The sequence below is a fragment of the Pygoscelis adeliae genome, unplaced genomic scaffold, assembly GCF_000699105.1.
Source record: "Pygoscelis adeliae isolate BGI_AS28 unplaced genomic scaffold, ASM69910v1 Scaffold14, whole genome shotgun sequence".
Lineage (NCBI taxonomy): Eukaryota > Metazoa > Chordata > Aves > Sphenisciformes > Spheniscidae > Pygoscelis > Pygoscelis adeliae.
Window position 1 is genome coordinate 6422684 of NW_008825109.1, and position 19434 is coordinate 6442117.

General features: G+C 37.2%; 1 protein-coding gene across 1 annotated transcript in view; it reads left to right on the forward strand.

Annotated features, from left to right (window-relative positions):
- MIPEP (mitochondrial intermediate peptidase) overlaps window positions 1-16420 on the forward strand; it is an 80522-nt gene extending 64102 nt beyond the window's left edge. The window contains exons 17-19 of the mRNA XM_009327881.1: window positions 6458-6579; window positions 7348-7421; window positions 16171-16420. Of these exons, the coding sequence (XP_009326156.1) occupies window positions 6458-6579; window positions 7348-7421; window positions 16171-16265 (291 nt within the window). The 3' untranslated portion in view covers window positions 16266-16420. The remainder of the gene's footprint in view (window positions 1-6457; window positions 6580-7347; window positions 7422-16170) is intronic.
- Window positions 16421-19434: the final 3014 nt, after the last annotated feature.

The window sequence follows — 19434 nt, forward strand, 5'->3', positions numbered from 1 at the left end:
TGATGTAATTTTATAAAACTTAGAGGGGCTCAGGCCAAAAATATGGAAAGTAAGTTGATAGAGCAAGCCGCTGCATACCTATGGAGAGAGTTGTTTCTGCCAGTCAGTGAGTGCTGTAGCTTTTCCCCAGAGGTGTCTACTGGCACAAACAGTTTGCAAACTCTGCAGTCCAAAACTCATTAAACTGTTTCTTCAAGTGAGAATGAATTGAGGACGTCTGCAAAGCACGCGGTAAGCTTATGTAACAAACTAATACAATAAGGAAAAAAATTCTGTGTTTTGTTTTAGAACAGAAGAGTGAATTCTTTAAGTTGCAAAGCGTATGTGAAAATCCTTTTCTCGTTTCGTAAAGGAAATGAGTAGTTTAAACAGAAAAGTGGGAGAATAAATTTTGCTATGTGACAGTTTGGCATCCCTAAAATAAGCGCACCCAGCAGCAGAGCTTGAGCTTCAGAGCCTGGCAGCCACAGACTGGGCTTCTGCTAGCAGTGCTGGGCTGCTCGCTCCCATTACTGTGCGGGGGCAAGAAAAAAACCAGCCTTACCAGGAAGCTTCTCAGCTTGTCTAACTGCAGGCTCAGTTCTTTTGGGAAAGGGAGCATAGAAGAGGTTCAGAGAAGGGCATTTAATTCAAGTAGATTAGCACACTAATTATGGGAGTCACTCTAGTGTATGAATGAGACTGAAATTTTCTGTATGTGATGGCTGGATGTTGTTGCAGTTCTGCGCTGTGAAATCTCCTGAGTATCTTCTTTGAATTTTGAGAAAAGTGATCTTGAACTTCCATCTGGGACACAATATGGATGTGAAGAGCATGAAAGTGCAAAGTGGAGTCAAAGGAAAAAAGTGAGACCAGATCTGGTCATCAGATAATAGTGTCTTTCCTTTTGCTAAAAGCATTTTTTCCCTCTGATACTTTAAAATGATGCCTGTGCAGCTAGTACATCAGAACAGGAAAATTGCTAAGCTAAATGTGGAGCATCTCTCTGATCTGCACCCCACAGTAAATTTACCGTTTTTCTCTGCTGAAAAGTGGCCTCATAGTTCTTGACCTGTAACTTGCAGCTCTTTATGTCCCACCTCCAGCTCCTGCTGTATGAGTGGCTGACACAGTGCCAAGAAAACATTGCCTGTGCTAACTTTCAGTGTGCCTGTTTGCATGCCAGAGCGGTGTTGTCCTGGAGTTCCACTAGCCCTGATAAACCTTGGTCTCAGGAGAGGGAAATAGCCTGTACTGATTTCTATGCTAATCGCCGTTCTCTTCTGGCTCCCAAGTTACCAGAGCCTGGAGCTTCTTCCTGACTCTCAGGAGTTTTCTACCCATGCTGATAGCTAAGTTCAAGGGCATTAGGAGCAATAATATCACGTTAGTGCCAGACCCAGGGGTTCTCCACCCAGTAGCCCCTGAAGGAGATAGGTTGGCTGCTCCTCTATTTGGTTTCCTGCCAGAATAAGAATTTAATTAAGAAGGGGGAGGGTACCAAATATCATCTCCATCAAATATTGTTCCTTGTGGAAACTATTCAACAACTTGCTCATTGATGTAATTACTGTAGCACACATTTTGTAATTAGAAGACTTAAATGACGAAAATACTTCTCTTAATTTAGTGTTGGGTCTTTTCAGGTTCTCACTTGTGTTTTTTGTCTTAAGATGCAAAGCAAAATGGACTTGAATATACTTTGAAGTAACTGAAGTCACAGCAGAAACTGTTGGAAGAGCATTGGACTTTTGAAAAGTCCAAGCACTAGCCAAGAACTTCTGTAGGTTTTGGTTTTTTTTCTTTCCAAAAGTAGGATTTTGTAGCACTGATTCCATGTAATTAGGGGACCTCCATGGAACAGTGATTACCCACACTCAAACAAAAGTTAGGTTAGTATATATTAAGATACCTGTAGTTTTTTTTCTTTTGGTTTTGTCTTTTTAGAATCACATCTAAATTTTTATATCAGATTATTTTTGTGATAATCTTAACATTTCTAAATTTATAATTCAAATAATTGAATCCTAAATTACTTTATGTAGTCTTCAAAACAGTTTCGTTTAACTGATCCTACTGTATTGTTAAAATGAATGAAGTGGCTTAACTTTTAAATAGAAGATAGAAGTTGTTGTAAATTATTCAAATTTCTCCTAGAGCAGTAGTCCTATCCTCTCTAAAGATAACAGGATAAATACTTCTGTCCTCTGACTATAAAGGAAGCCTATGTGACTAGTTTGGGCAAAACATCTAGTTTAAGGTAGCTAAAGTAAAATGAACTGACTCTTACCCTAAGAATGTATCCTACAAGGACTTTTAAAAAAATTCCTGATAAGGTGTAAGAATACAAAAGTATCAATGAGGTATTTTTGTTTGTTACAGAAAGCCATTGCACATGGAATTTTGGAAATCTTTCAGACATGGTTATAACAGAAGATTGATAGTGTTGGTGGAAAAAAGGCCCCTTTAATAACTGCAGTGGAACAGTCGCACACCTTTATTTCAGTCTGTTATGTTGGATAAAAAGCAGGCATGAACATGACCTGTGGATGGCATATTATCATAACCATGGGCTATGCTGTAAAATGCACTGTTTTATAAACTCCTGGAATGGGTTCATGGAACATTTTGAATTAGGTGATTACTCAGAGTCTTCATTAACTTTCTAACTGTTTACCAAAAATATAACATTTAATAAGGAGAGTGCCCTAGTTCTACATATCTAGCCTTTACCCTTTCCAAAAGGGAAATGGATATGTCTTTTTTTTTTTTTTTTTAATACGGAGAAATTGTTCAGCATTGGAAATAACACAAGAAATCAAGTCACTTGGCATGTATAACTAATCTTATTAAAATGGATTTTTATGTAAAAAGGTGAACCATTTAGTTTTAAATACATTTACAGTGGTGTGTTTATTTTTTATTGATCATAGAACTTTTTTAAGGAGTATTAGCCTATGTATTCTTGGGCTTTTCGAACATTTTATTGCCTAGATCGTAATCTCATCTGTATAAAGTAGGAAGAGTGTTTTAATGCAGACAGATAGCTCCTTGTGAATTAGGGTAGAGGATGTGTCTTAACGTTTAAATATTTGTTTACAGGTAGCGAAGTCCAGTTTTGGAAAGTTAATTGCTAGGACAGCACAGAATCAGAAAATGTACTTGAGTAATGTAATAGGTACTGGGTAATGGTGAAATATTGAAGATTGGGAGTTCCTGATAACAAACTTTGGGTGAGGACCGAGAAAAAAAGTAGTGACAGGGAATGATGACGTGGTAGTTATTATACTCTGGAGCGGGGAAAACCTGTACTGGTTAAAAAAAAAATTAAAATCAAATCTAGGCTTCAGACTTCACTGGGGAATAACAGTGTTTACAATCAGATTTCCTTGGCTGCTGTTTGCAGTTGAAAACAATCTTAGTTGCAGTATGCCTTTGAGGATGGTAGTCATCTTACATAACTTGAGCTACCTAAAAGTATGTTCCTTATGTATTTCAATGAAGGAAGAGAGAGTCATCTATACCTTATCTGTCTTAGGCATCTTTCTTAAGATGGATTGACTCATCCTCTAATTTTGTTTCCTTTTTTGGAGACTGTCCTGTTGCCAGTGAATTTTTGAATTCTCAACTTCATCATATTTGAGTCTCCCCAAATGCAGGGAGAGAGACGGGCAGTGTCTTTCCGTGGTCTTTCTATATCTTTTCCTTTGCTCTTTTGAAAGGAAGCAATGTGAAGTTTCTTACTGAAGTATATTAGCAAAGACCAGGTCAAACAAAATGTCTTACATTTGAACAGAGCATACTGAGGCCTGTTTTAGGTGCAGACTCTGAAACAAGCTTTTAGTCATGGACAGATTGCTGAGAAGATGTTCTTTCTCCTTGTTTACTTGTGATAGAGAGTTTCAACAAACCTGATGAATGGAATAGTTGATCATCTTAGAAGTGCAGATGAGCTGTTGTAGGTGCAGACCGTGAAATGCAGGAGCATTTGATGTGAACAATGTAATCTGAGTTGTTGAGGAAGACATACTGTCCTAGTTACAGCTTATATGATGCATTAAAATAATTCATTTCTGATGGGAGAGGTGGAAATATTCTTCCCTATGTCAAGCTCATAGAAATTACTTTTGTTTGTAGCAGAAAAAGCAACTTGGATTTTTCACTGTAATGATCTATTTGGAAATGGTTTGAATTTCTGAGTATGTGAAACCAATTCATCAGTAAAGCTTTCCAGGTTCCTGAGAGAGTTGTACTTTCAAGTTGAAACTTTTAATCCTAACTTTGAAAACTTACTGTACAATAAAATAAAAACTGACATGTTTTCCTGCTCAGTCTTCTAAAAATGTAGGCGCTCTGATCTGTTTCAAAATGTGCTTTTAGTTTAGTGATTATGGTTATAATTAAGGGACTAGTTAGAAAAACTGTAGCTATAAAGTATAAACACAGCAACCACAATACTTTTCAGAGCAAACTGGAGAATCTGTAGCCAAGCTGAATGTTTTTACATACTTGCATTACAATGAGATACAGTACAGTTGGTGTTTACCTTAAAGAAAAGAAAAAAAAAGTTAATCATTCTTAAGAATTTGCATCATGCATCAAGACCCACAGGAAAATTGAAGACTGGAGACATTTTTTCATCTCCTCTAACTTTGCTGCTCCTACTTTAAACTAGTTTTGTAGGCTACCAGTAGAGGGTAGGTTGCTCACCCATAGCAAATTCCATCTGTTTTGGACACCTGTCAGGGTGGAGATAACCATCTTGCTAAAAGTAGTTTTTGAATGGCTGAATTACAGCTAACATTGAGAACTTGATTTGTAGGTGTTGCTCAGAAATGGGAGCTAACAACTTTGTTTCTCATCAGCTGTTCACAGTGATCTAGATTATAGGCCACTGTTTGCTATCTTTTTTAAGGTAAAAAGACTGATTAAAAGCCAAATACTTTCTTTTTCCACCTTCTCAGTTGGTCATTTTTTTTAACATACACATACATCTTTGACTTGGCTAATGAAGAATAAGGTGATGATCAGCACTTTCTTGAATAAAGAAACAGTTTATTTCAGCTGTCAAAAATCGGGAGATTGTTACAGTGTGATAAAGAATCACAGTCAAAGATAAATAGTTCTGGAAAACTGCTAATGCCCCTTCACTTTTCTGTTTGGCTGCCTCAGAATTTCAGCCATTGACTCTAGGATAAAAACAAGCATCTGACAACCCATGGATTTAAATTTAAAACATCTGTTATACTACTTTATTGTTTATCTTCTAGTTCCTCTTTAAAACTCTGTTTTCTATAGTACCTACAAAAATCTTGACAACAGTCATATCACAAGAATGGTAAGAGCTTCAACTTTGGATAGGAGGACAAATAAGATATGGGATTTGTCTCCTCTTTGGTTTCCTCAGAGAGCCGAAAGGGCAGAGTAAGTTTCTCACTCTTTCATCTATACACTCATCCATCTTCAGTTCAAAACATATGCCCAAATCTGTTGGGAAACAATGTCTTTTCAGCTTGGACCTGCTTGCCTTTCCACATTGCACCAGAGAGGTGATGAAATCTTCATCCTTGGAGATACTGAGACTTTAGACAGAGCCCTGAGAAACCTCATCAAAGTTGGCTCTGCTTTGAGCAAAGGTTGGACCAGATGACCTTTGGAGGTCTCTCCCAATTTAAATGAGACTGTTACAGTCAGGGAAATTAAAAAAAAAAAGTATTTTTATTTCTATGAAAGTAAGGCTGATACTTCTGATTTTCTCTGCTAAGAAAACAGAAGTAAACAGTCAACACTAAACAGCATTAAAAAAAGACTCCACCATTACTGGAATGAGTCATAAAGCCAAGAAACAATACATAAATGAATAACAGTATAATTACAGATGATAATCTGCTATATATATGCATTTTAAAATGTGCAAACAAATCTGTGAACAATGACATTGCACGTGGATGTGTTTTGTCTACCTCTGAGTTTTTTTGGCATGTGGGAAGTTGTATTTTTTTATAGTGTTAAATGCAAGTAGCTATTACCACTTTGTTTGTGGCAAAAGTTTATAGATTGAACTTTCCCAAGTGTGACACTGCACTTATCCACATGGAAAATGATAAAATTTGGTATTACTTGTAATAAGGTAATTGTGGTTTTCTTTCAAGACCAGGAGAACAAATTATTATCAAATATTAATACATTTTTTGACTGCTTGTTTTTCTTTCCTTCTGGCCCTCTTTATGTATAATTTCAATTGTGATGATCAGTCTATTGGATACACGGTATTTAGGTTGAAAAATGCTTCTTATAATAAAGGATGTGTTCATTCTGGGATTTCTGGTGGTGGTTGGTTTTTTTCTTTTTTTTTTTTTTTAACTGTTTGTTATTAATAGTATCAGATTTCTTCCATCATACTTCAGAAAATGCCGAAAAATTTAAAGGATTTAAAAGATTACTTTTGTTCTGGTTTTTGTTTGTTTTCTCCTACCAGGCCTGGCAGCTGCGATTCAGTCATCTTGTGGGCTACGGTGCCAAATATTACTCCTACCTCATGTCGAGGGCTGTTGCCTCCATGGTGTGGAAACAGTGTTTTGCTCAGGACCCGTTTGATAGGTAAAAACAGAGAAAATATTAAGTAGAATGAAGTGTCATGCTGCTTGTTTCTGGAAAACATGAAACAAATGGGGCCACGTAGGTTGATGGGCTTTTTTAATGACAATTAGTTTTTAGCCGCCTTCTTGATTTTTGAGAGGATTACAAAACAGGAAATAACCACAGGTATAAAGTGTACTTCAGGACATGTTCATTGGTGCAAAAAAATTCGTGTCGATGTTTTAAAATACAGGTGTGCCAGTTGGGAGGCACTGAAATCCGTATTTAGATGTAATTAGAGAGCTTGATTTTCATAGATGCCTAATTACTTGTAATTTTCTATTGAAATCAAAGCAACTGCGAGTGTTAAACAAGCTTCATGTCACCAACTTCAAAGCTAAGTATAGCTATCCTACTCATTTTCCTTTCTGAAATTAAAAAGTAAATTGTGAGATCACAAATTGTAAGTGTTCTTATACCTTAGGTGAATGTTCAGAGCATTGTAACAGAGCAACTTTTCCCCTTGGAGCAATGAAGGCTGAAATGTTGTTCGCAAATTAACTTCTATAAACACTGACACATATTCATACGTATAAAATTTGTCTAGTTCAGTTACTCATAGCATAATTTTAAATGTAATTTGAATTTGAGGAGTCAACATGGAATCAAGGCAGTCATTGTGGAAGATTGCATTTGATCTCTGAGTTCTGTAGAGGTTCTAGAAGCAAATCTGACTGAAAGCTGAACGGGTTGTGTTTGCAGATGGCTCTAACATCTGTGTTTCTCCAGGGCAATGGGTGAGCGTTACCGTAGAGAGATGCTGGCACACGGCGGTGGAAAAGAGCCCATACTTATGGTTCAAGGTAGAAAAAAATTAGAATTGTTTTATTCCCTTGCTCAAGGAAGAAATAATTTAACTGCATTTCTCAATTTGGTCTTTTTAGTTTAATTATGATTTTCATTTGATTTATTAAAGAAAACTTGTTCTTTTCTTTAGTTAAGTGGACTGGTCATCAACTTTGTGTCATGGTCAGTAGAACTCCTTGTGATACACAGAATAAAAAACACACAGATAGTTGGGGTGAAATGTTGGAAGGGGTTGTATTACAAAGCTGTCTAAAGAATTCAGAATAAGAGTATCGCATACTTGAAGGAAGGTAGATGACACCATTTTTGGATACAAAAAATGAGTAACTTTTACATACGTGGAATTCATAATAGATCTGGTTATTTTGTATACAAGAATTTGAACTTGTTTTGGCCACGTCATTTTAGCATCGTCAAAATAGTTTTGGTTATATCAGTACTTTGAGTATACATTCTCATGAAATGGAAGTCTGAAGACTGTAATAAAGAAACATGGTTCATTATTCTTCTCAATACCATATTTGCCTTTTGAATCTGGAAAATAACTTTTAAAAATCATTCATGGCGATAGCAAAAATACTACACTTCATATATTAAAAAAAATAATGTCAGGAGAATGAAACAAGTTTGAGAAACTGCTGACTTTATCCCAAGTCTATCAATGACATCAGGATAAAGACTTTCCTCTGTAATGTTGCAGTATTCAAACTGAACATTTTTGCATTAGTGTCGCTGTTCCTGATATGAGCACTCGGTAAGTACTTCATCTAATGGGACACCCTTCAATTTGCTCTGAAATTCTTAATATTAAGGATGAATATTAATTCATTTGCCTTTGTTCACTCCAGTTTAGTAGACTAGAAGTTGTGGGGGGGTTTCCTACAGATAAGGAAGACAGTGGTAATGTGTCTGTATTTCATCATGAGATTGGCAGAGCTTCATAACTAGAACATTTCAGTTCTTTGACCCATCTGTTTATATTTGAGGCCATAACCTCTGCTCTCCTTAGATTCATCATATATTAAGCAACTATATATTCTCTAGATTAGTCTATTTATATTTCTGATCTACAGGGTTACTTTTCATTCAGCATGACCTTGCAAACTTGCCTTTCTTTACTGTTCGTGAAGAGTCTATGTTTGTAACCTCAGAAAACCGTAGCCCAAAATTGTGGATTAAGTAGTTGAAAGACAGGAATCTTTACAAGCACATCCAATTATTATATTGTAAGTCATACAGTAGAGAAATAAAGAATGTTTTTAAACACCAGTTATGCTTATAATATTCTTGATTTCTGGGATGTATTTTTAATTTTACTGAGCATGGAATCTTCCTGGAATGTCCTAGAGGCTATGTTGAAGCTCCTGGCAGTGTGCTCCCTTGAATTAAATATTATTTGAATGAAGTTTGCAAAATTCATCTGTGGATGGACTTATATAAAATCTATGGAAGTACAACTGGCTTTTCCCCTTGCATGTGAGAGAACACAGTGGAACATGGTACAATCAGTTTGGGGTTGAGAGTATGCATCAGTTACTTTGGATAAAACTTGCTACTGAAAGTAATCTGAAAAAGTGGCATCATAGTCCAGGAAATTCCAAGTTTATTTTAAGTTTAAAGGAAATCCAAAAGATGAAGTCTGGCAAAGTACAGTGAAAGTACACAAACAAATTTAACTCTTGTAATGCAGTAATTAGATGTTTTAGGCATTTCAATATTCATAGTCCTCATGCTTATAGTCCTCGGTTCATTTAGTGGAGATAGTTCATCGGTGAGTTGTCAGGGCCAATGGTGAATGATGAAGAGGCGACAGCTATGCAGCCTGGGGTTTGAAGAAGAGAGCAAGCTATGTTTAAGGAATAGTTGTGCATACTGCAGGGCAATGAACTTGACGTTAATGGTAGAATAATGGGATCTTTTATGATGTGACCAAAAAATCTGTGTATAAAAGATACACAGTTTGATTTTTAATTTTTTTCTTTAAATCAATAAATCCAAAAAACCACTAAACAGAACTGTGTGTTACTTTAAGGTCAGTAACCGTAGTGCACCTTCTGGTGTGTTTGTTCACGTGTAATAGGAGAACCAGACAGCAATAACTCCTCTGTGTCAGCATTAGCATGAGTGATACTGGTGATAAGGGCACAGACTATGATTTACAAAAAATGGCAGAAGTTTTCAAGACGTTTTCACAGAATTACAGAATCAGAATAGTTGAGGTTGGAAGGGAGCTCTGGAGGTCATCTAGTCCAACCCCCTTGCTCAAGCAGGGCCACCTAGAGCTGGCTGCCCAGGACCATGTCCAGATGGCTTTTGAGTATCTCCAAGGAGTGAGGCTCCACAGCCTCCCTGAACAACCTGTGCCAGTGCTTGGTCACCCTCACAGGGAAAAAGTGTTTCCTGATGTTCAGAGGGAACCTCCTGTGTTCCAGTCTGTACCCATTGTCCCTTGTCCTGTCACTGGGCACCACTGACAAGAGCCTGGCTCTGTCCTCTTTGCACCCTCCCTTCAGGTATTGATAGTCATTAATAAGATCCCCCTGAGCCTTCTCTTCTCTAGGCCGAACAGTCCCAGCTCTCTCAGCCTTTCATCATAGAAGAGATGCTCTGGTCCCTCAGTCATCTTAGTGGGCCTTTGTTGGATTCTCTCCAGTATGTCCATGTCTCTCTTTGTACTGAGGAGCCCAGCACTGGACACAGCACTCCAGGTGTGGCCTCACCAGGGCTGAGTAGAGGGGAAGGATCACCTCCCTCAGCCTGCTGGCAATACTTTGCCTAATTCCTCCAAGGATACCACTTGCCTTCTTTGTGGCAAAGGCACACTGCTGTTTACTTCTCTTTGTTGAACTCTGCCCCATCATCCACGTCATTAATGAAGATGTTAAACAGGACTAGACCCAGTATTGACCCCTGGGGTACACCGCTAGTTACTGGCCTCCAACTAGACTTTGTGGCACTGATCACCTCCGGGCCCAGCCATTCAGCCAGTTTTTAATCCACCTCACTGTCTGATCATCCAGCCTGTACATCAGCAGCTTCTCTGTGAGGATCCTATGGGAGACAGTGTCAAAATTCTTGCTGAAGTCCAGGTAGACAATATCCACAGCTCTCCCCTCATCTACCAGGCTGGTTGTTTAATCATATAAGGTTATCGAGTTGATTAAGCGTGACTTGCCCTTGGTGAATCCATGCTGACTATTCCTGATGATTTTTTTTTGTTGTTTGTGAGCCTGGAAATGGTTTCCAGGATTAGCTGCTCCACCACCTAGCGATTGAGGTGAGACTAACCAGCCTGTAGTTCCCTGGGTTATCCTTCTTGCCCTTCTTGAAGATAGGAGTAACATTGTTTTTCTCCAGTCTTTTGGCACTTCTCCCAGTGGCCATGATTGATCAAAGATTACTGAGAGTCACCTTGCAATGCCATCTGCCAGCTGCCTCAGCACTCAGCATCCCATCAGGGCCTGTGGGATTATGTATGTCCAGATTGCTTAAGTGTTCCCTGATCCGATCCTCTTTCACCAAGGGTACATCTTCCTTGCTTCAGATTATCGCACTGGCCACTCTTATGTTCTGAATTTCAGTTTTATACCCTGAATTTCTTTAATATTACTTTAAACAGAAAGTTTAGAAGATATTCAAGATAATAAAAAGAACCAGAATTCATCAGCAGATTCCTTGCCTGTGCATAATGCCTGAATGATTCCCTGAAAAATGAAATTGAGGTGACTCAGGTCTTTTGACAAGTTAATAATTTGATTGCTTGTTTGGAATTATTTGAGGTTAAATCATAGAACACACGTGATGGAAAAGTTTATTTTATGTTTATACTTAATTGCTCTGTATTTATTACAAAAATTGAGAATTTAAGGAGCAAAGTAAGAACAGTTATTGTTCTTTAATTTGTTTAGGTTCAATCAGCTTCTGACTCTTTTGCTGCATTTTTTTTCCTTTTCATTATGGATGTTCCAGAATACTTCATTTCCATCTTTTGTTGGTTTTCATCAGTTACAAAACTGCGCTCCCATAGCAGATGACCAAACAGATTCCTGATAAAAGACAGATTCCACCAAACTTAAAAGCTTGTTGATTTTACTCTTCTTCGGGGAAACAGTCCAGATTCTGTGCTCACTAGTGCCATATTTCAAAAACCTTACATTCTGTAGGTTATTTCAGGCATTTTTTTATATAAAGAAATGCGCTTGTACAAGTCTGACTTCTGGATGCACGTACGTAGCCTCACCCTTGAAGTGCTTCCGTATCTCATTGTGAAGTTAGCCATATTCATTGACTTTGATAACAGATAACTTCACAAGCACATTTCATTTATACAGTTTCTTTGTTATGATTTTCTTCTCAGAAGCTATCTATTGTCTTTCTTTTGTGTTTGGATATGACCCTGGCTTTTCATCTTTCTCCCACATGATTCCATAGATGTACTGATTAGGGAAGATAAAGGATCTGACCTGCCATCCAGTGGAGTTACTGACAAGATTCCTGTTTGGACTAGCCTTTAATTAGAAAACACAATATACTTTGTTGTTGTTGTTGTTGTTGTTTGGATTTGATTCTCTTGACATTTGTTTCCATTTAAAAAAAACAAAACAAACCACAAAGGCTTTATGAAATCTTTTTTAACATTTTCTGAAGTGACCCCTTTTACCCCTTTGATAATCTCCAAAATACAGAACTAGTCACAAATATGGATAGTAGGAGCAGTTAAAAAATGAGTGAACAATGCTTTGTCCCAGAGGCTTGCTTTTTTTTTTTTCCTTAGAGAGGAAATACAGTTTGATAAGAACTTGATTCCTCTGTCACTTTGGGTTGGCCACATGGCTTTTTCAGACCCTCTCCTTGCTAGGACTATATGGCATTAGGGATTCCAATTTCCTTTAAAGATATGTAACTCAGGTGTCCCTTCCAGGTCCAGTTGTGTGCTGGTTGCAGGTCTGAACAAGATTCAGGTGTGCACCATCCCTCCCTCTCTCCCTTGGCACTCCCTGACTGGAAAGAAACCCAAGTGCATAGGCAGAAAGTGAATTGCAGTGTGAAAAGTACTGGGTTGGATGGTCTGGAACTGAGAGCATGGAACATATCTTGGAGTGTGCTTCTCCTGCAGTTTTGATGCAGTCACATTGCCCTTTGGGTCTCTGAAGAAGTCCTCATGCAAAATACATGTGAAGTTGTGTTCTTGATTTGCTAATGCTGTATTATATTGCAGACAGACATACTCGGCTGTGTGCATACATGGTAATCAAACCAACTGAATCTGTAAATAAACAAGCATTTGCTCCAATGCAGTCTGAAAATTTGTTTTTCCATGCCTCAAATTGTACTTTGTGGAATAATTATGATTTGAAGAGGCTATAAAAATCTTCAGATAATGATTGTATGGCTCTTTGAAAGTATAAGAAATATGCATAAATCCTAAAAGGTGATGTGAATGGCAACATATGTTAACTCAAACTACACGGACGCAAAATAATTAGTGTTCCAAAGGGGCAAAGGCCAAATTTTGCCACAGGCTTTATTCTTCTCCCAATTTTCAGTGATTGTAGGTTATAGCTAGCCATCTCTCAAAAGGGTGTGGTTAACCACAGTGCTGTAATGTGAAAGAAAACTTCAAAGCAGAGAAGATAAGCTATGCAGTTGCCTTAGGCTTGGGAGAGACTGAGCTGAAATAGGAGTTGGGCTGAACGTATAAAATACACTCCTAGATTTTAAAACTGCAACCATCAGACCTTGTGGACATCTTACTAAATCATTTAGACTGAAGTGCTGAGTACTTACAATATATCAAAGCTGATCTTGCTTTGATATATTTTAATGGCATTTAAAGGGAGATATGACCATTCTTAACACATCTGTGTAGAGTAAGAGGTTAGAACATGGAAATACCATCAGTGTCTGTTTCTTTTGGAGTTGTCTGCTCTAAAATCTGTAGTTATTTATTTCATAAGGGCATGTTCATTTTACTACAGTAGGAGTTCTTCAGCAATGACCTCAGTTACTCTTCATCCTTCCTTTGCAAAAGCAAATTCTGCTAGTGTCTGCTTTTGATGTCAGTGATGGGAAAATAGCAATGCAGTAGACCACTAATGCAAGAAATCTGAAATCTGTTTGTATTATCAAAAGTTGAAACTACTGGGTAGGAGGTAATTTTACATCACTATTGCCAGAATGATTTTGAATTCTCCTACATATTTAAAACAAACCATGTGGAGTCTCAATGAATGCAGTTTGTAACAAGTTTTGAGTGAGATTTGGTAAGACTGTATTCAGCTGCACTAAAATACATCCAAGTGTATTGTAGTTAATTACGTTTCTTTTATTCATTTTGTAATATCCAGGGTTGGAATGTTTTTGTTATGATTTGCCATTTTTATGTAAGAGGGAAATTAAATCTGCTTGAAGATAATCCCCACATCAGTCTCTTCTCTTCCCCCTAATCAGTATACTGTTAGCTTTTCTTCTTTTGCAATGTATTGATAATCATAGTTTTAAGAATTGTCCACGGCAGAATAAATTTTAGTGTGTCAAAAGAATTGGCTAAACATCATCTAGACTGGCTGTTTTTTATAAAGTCAGTATTGGAAAGGGGGGTTTTGTATTTTGGGGCTTGGGGAGTGGTGGTTATGTTTATTATGGCCATCTTTACTGTCTCTGTAGCATTAGAGTCATCCCTCCGTATTGATATCTGATAGAAAAGGGCACGTTGGCTATAGAAAAATGGTTCTTTTATAGAGCCATATCTTAAAAATTGGAGGGAAGGAATAATTTCACCAACTTGAGATTTTTATACCTGAGCTAGTCATCCAGGTTTACTTTCTGGGATACAGGGAAAAGTAGGTTCTTCATAGGCACAACTCATCTCATCATAAAGTAGACCTCTGAAAAAGGCCAGATAAGTGGCACCCATGAAGATCTTCCTACTGTCCAGTCTCTAGAAATAGAGCCAGTTAATTCAGATGTAAATGTCTGAGGCAAAATGAGGCCAAAAAAAGGCAAAATGTGTTTGGGACTGGACTGCTCCAACTGAGTTTAAGATGTAGTCATGCACGACAGTACATGTTCCGGTGGTCTGCCATCCGTGTCACCTTCTTAAGGCATTCTCTCCACTTCTGAGAAAAATGCAGGAAAATAATACGAGTTTAAACTGGAATTTTTCCAAGGTTGTTAGGGAGCAAATACACATGTTCCCCAGCCAGCCCACTCAGGAACCTGAGAGGGAGTCTTCAAGAGGCCATGGCTCTCTGGGGAGGTTAGATTAGTAGCTGGTATCTGGACACATCTGTTTATATAGCATATAGCAAGCCATTTTTTATTGTGAACTAGAAGTAATTCCACAGCAATTTTACTAACATTAGAGTAGACGACAAGTTTACCAAGTATTTGGAAATGCTAATTCTGTTCTCTTTCATTTCGAAAATAGCTTGATACAAACTTCATTTAACAGCATTTCAGTCAACCTATATATAGTATGAGATTTGTTTTCCTTCCTTTTAGTGCTCAGTATTAATCTACTGGGTCATGGCAGTTTGTGTTGACACTTGCAACGTGTTTAAAACAGATTGAAACGGGATTCTGTGAGGTCTTAGCAAGAAAATTCTTTTTGGTTGCTCACACAAAATTACCTTGAGCTTGTCTGTTTCCTGGTGGGTTTTGACTTGTGTTATACTAAAAGATTCCGGTTTTTTAGCAGCATGCAATTATAATTTCCACCGAAAGCAAATATTGTTGAGGATGTAAAAGAACATAAAATTATGTTCAGTAGGTACACCGATCAGAAAGGGTAGAACAAGGTTATATTTACATTGGCAGTTGTCAGAAAGAACAGATCACTTCAAAGAAGTACAAAGATTAAATTTTACATTATTTGGCAGCTATACTGTTTTTTTTCTGGTATAAGTAATGCAGTAAATTTCCATATATAATCTTGAAAATGTTAATAACAGTGAAAAGACCAACATTAATGTAATGTTTAGTACAAAGAAACATCTGAAAATAATTTACAGGATATACTTTCTAAAAACTGGGATTCTGTGGAGGAAGGTGTGAGATTTTTAGTTGGTCTGCTTATAGAATTACCTGACAAAGTACTTGAGCATGATTCTTCATTATGCTAATTTCTTTGTCTGTTATTTTGTAGCCATATGCTACAGCTAATGTATGCACTGCTTAAAATTCTTAAAAGGTAAGTCCTGGTACTGTAAAAAGCAAAACTAAAACTGCAGTGCACTGAATATGCATTTGTTTGGGTATGTTTCATGCCTTGTGATACATTTTAGAGGTATTTGTACTTTAACTACTAAATTAAATGTTTTTCAGGTGTGTAACACTTTGAGAAAATATGTTGTTTTTTCTGGCTCTGTCATACCTGAGACTTGGCAGACAAGGATTTAGATACCCACTCAATCACTGATTTATTCCAGTCATTTGGAAATGACTGAGTCTATGGTTACATTGCTTTAAAATGAATATAATTCCCAGCTTAAACAAGATTTGTAATGATAAAAATCAGTTCACAGTCTTGAAACTTGTCAATTCTGTGATAACGTGTAACAGGTAGCTTGAAGAAATTAAATAATCCCTATGCACTATAACTGCATTTATTTCTTGACAAAGAAACGTGATAGCTGTTTCTGTCATATTGTGACATTAAAAGTTAGTTAGCAGTAACCATTTTTATTGACAAAGCTTTCAAGTTCATAGTATTCTTGCTAAGAGTCTGTTGTCTTGATTTTATAGGTATGCTGCAGAAATCACCTTCAGTTGAAGATTTTGTGGATGCCCTCGTTTCAGACTTAGACCACAACTTCGAAATGTTTATCATGGACTCATAAAAATGTTCAACAGAACTGAATTATTTTATGGAAGATTGCATACATCTTAATAATTGTGGGTAAAATATTGTTGTGACTGGTTTTGCTACTTGGTGAACACTTGTAAGAGTTTGAATATTCATGTTGGTGGAACAGTAATAAATAATTTCATTGGATCACCTGGTTTCATTTATGAAGATGATGGCTTTCCATTGCGTAGGAGCTTAAGCATGGAATTTGAGAGAACAAATCCTCTAGCATGTACTGTTAGAAAATTTGATCTTGTAGGAACAGCTGGGTAAATGGGAATTGAACTCATCCTCAGGGTGGGTGGAGTGGTATGAATGGTCTTTTGGTATGAACATTAGATTCGGTATTAGGACATACCTGTCAAGTGTCATGACCCAGAACTGTTTGCATGGGTCTTTTTCACATGCTCATGTATATTCTTTAAACTTGTTTAACCCTATTGCTTGCAGGAGTTCTGCATTGGGAAAAGCAAATTGTGTTTGCAACTGAGAGTGGAAATTGGAAAGAAAGATGAAGTGGAGAACTAGGAACTGTATTTGAGATAGGGAACAGAAAGACAGATGGGAGAAGAAAAACTGTAATCATACAGGTAGGTGATGGAAAATGTTAAGGTGTGGAGGAAAGAGATATCTTGCAATACAAAAAGAGACGAAAGAGTAAAATAGGTACCCCATAAATGTTTACTAGTGGAGTATAACATGGAAAGTAGTCATGCTCTTGTAGCTGCGATGGTCCAAATGTGTGGCCATGTTTGTAAGTAAAAGTAGTATCTTTTGTTATACAAAGCCATTGAGCAGGTCGTCTTCAGGTTTGGAACAGAAGTAGCAAACTTTAAAGCTAAATACAAAAGATGGACTGTTCATTGTATCAGGTGCATAAATTGGTTGGGAGGAGGAATGGAATTTACAAGGTGCCATAAAACTGGTATTGCTATTGAATTAGTAGTTTTTATCCAACAGTTAGAATTTTAGTTCCTAGGCTTATATTTTGGAGGTCTTTCATTGAGCTTCAGTACTCACGAGTCAGGAACAGAGCAGTTGTTTTCTGAGGAGTATTCTCCCATTAGCTGGGCCCTTTTGCCCTTTTATCTGTTACCTCGGTATGTTTGGTTTATTGTGTAGTGGTGGTTTAGTTTTGCCCACGTTACTTTAAGGGCTTTACTGGATGAAGTATATCATGTTTTGGTGAAGATGGATTTGCAGGCATTTTGATGATTCCATCACAGAGAACAACTATTGTGGAAATACGTTGACAAACTTTGCTGCTTAGGGACAGGTTGAATCTGGTCCCTGCATGTTTTTTTCACATGGTTTCCTTTTAATGATGAGTGCATGAGTGTTGGGGAGCTGTTTAAAGTACAGGAGGGCAGGTTTGGGGGGACAAAAATCATTCAAAACAAAGACGTTTTTCCAGGATAGGCTGGAGCAGTTTAAGGTTGCACATTACATAGCGGGTGGTAAACAAAGGAAACATTATCAGTGGGGTTTTATTTTTCTCTTGAAGTAAATTATGAAATGGTATTTGAGTGCCTATTTAATGGCCTTGTCTTTTAGAGGTCCACTGTAGGTTGTTGCAAAAGGTATCATAAGTGTCCCACTCAACGCAAATGCAGTGGAAGAAGCAAGAGAGGAAGAGAACCAAAGCTGAGAGATGGGGGCAAATAGCTGGGAGAGAAGCACGTGAAGAATACAGATTAAAAAAACTCAACCAGAAAAAGTGGATGTTGGGGAGGGGATAAATAAGAATAAGAGCTGATTGGATGATTGGGCCCTGTTTTTAGCAGAATTTGTGCCATCGGGTATCGTTTGATATTTTACCCTTTTTTTTTTACTTTGTCTGTTTTTGCATGGTGGGAATTTGTCTTGTATGAGTAGCACTGCTATTCTATTAGAACTGGGTTTGATTGTTTTGATTAAACAATAGCAGGCATATTTTCAGACGTACCACAACAAGGCTTCTGTGTTGTACGTCTGAATGGCTGCATTCTGTATCTGCAGTTGGTCCCTACGAAGAAAGGATGAATGGTTTCGCTTAACAAATTAGGTGGGTATTTTGCTGTAAGTTAAGTGATTAAAAAAACCACAAAAATGAAACAAATTTAAATTTAGGTGTGAGTAAAAACACATTGTGAAGATGGGAAGTTCTTGAAAGGATACAATAGCTCATGAACATAAATTTAACAACCTCTCATAGAGTATTTAATGGAAGTATGTTTTAAAGGGAATTCAAGGGTGTTGCTAAGGGAGCCTTGTGGTGTTTGTTGCCTCTTTTTTTTGTACTGGAGCAAGCTACCAATAATGTTTCTCTGGAGTTGGCATATGTTGAAAGATTCATTGCGACAAAAAGAACTTAGCAAAAAGAAATCCTAGTGCTGACACGGCCCTGGGAGCACCACGGTAAAGAAAATAAAGCATCATAATTGGCGGAGTAAGCAGAGCATTTAAAATTAAGAGATTGCCTCTTTATTTTAATTTGAAAGAAATTCAAGTGATGTTGGTTCTAGAATGTAGATACTTTATCAAAATACGTGTAGTAGTCACTGGTTTATGCCCATGGCTGCTATTACTTCCTTCATTCACTGTCTCATTTGATCCTTCCGTAAACAACAGTCTTCTCCAGTTTTTATCAGAGTGGCGTGAAACAACATCTTCCTAATACTAAAATCAGATATAGACAAAGAAAGGAAGAAAATCTTGTCTTTTGCCAGGGCACAGTGGACTTTAGCTTATTGTCACAGATTCATAGCTCTTGAGACATTTGAAAAAGATGGGAGCTGGTAGAAAAAGAAATATAACTCAGAACGACAGCTTCAGGTTTTTTGTGAAGAAACTCTGTTGACTCAACTAATTTTTGTTTTATGAAATGACCTTTGAGGATTGAACAGTAGATGTGATTAAGCCTCTTGAGAACGTATTGTATCACCAAAACGATGCTTACTACAGAAAAGGAAATATTATTCTAAATGATTTTTTTCTCTTTTTTGGTAGTTTCTAAAAATGCTTCCAGCTGTTCAAATGTCTGATGCTTTTTCCTTTCTTTTTTTCTTTTTGAGAGACTTTTATTTTCCAGCAAATATGTGTACTTTAAGTAATGTGAGACCTCTCTTGTGACCAGCAGTGTAACTCTTCTTAAATGTAAAAACCACTGTAATCCTTTTCCA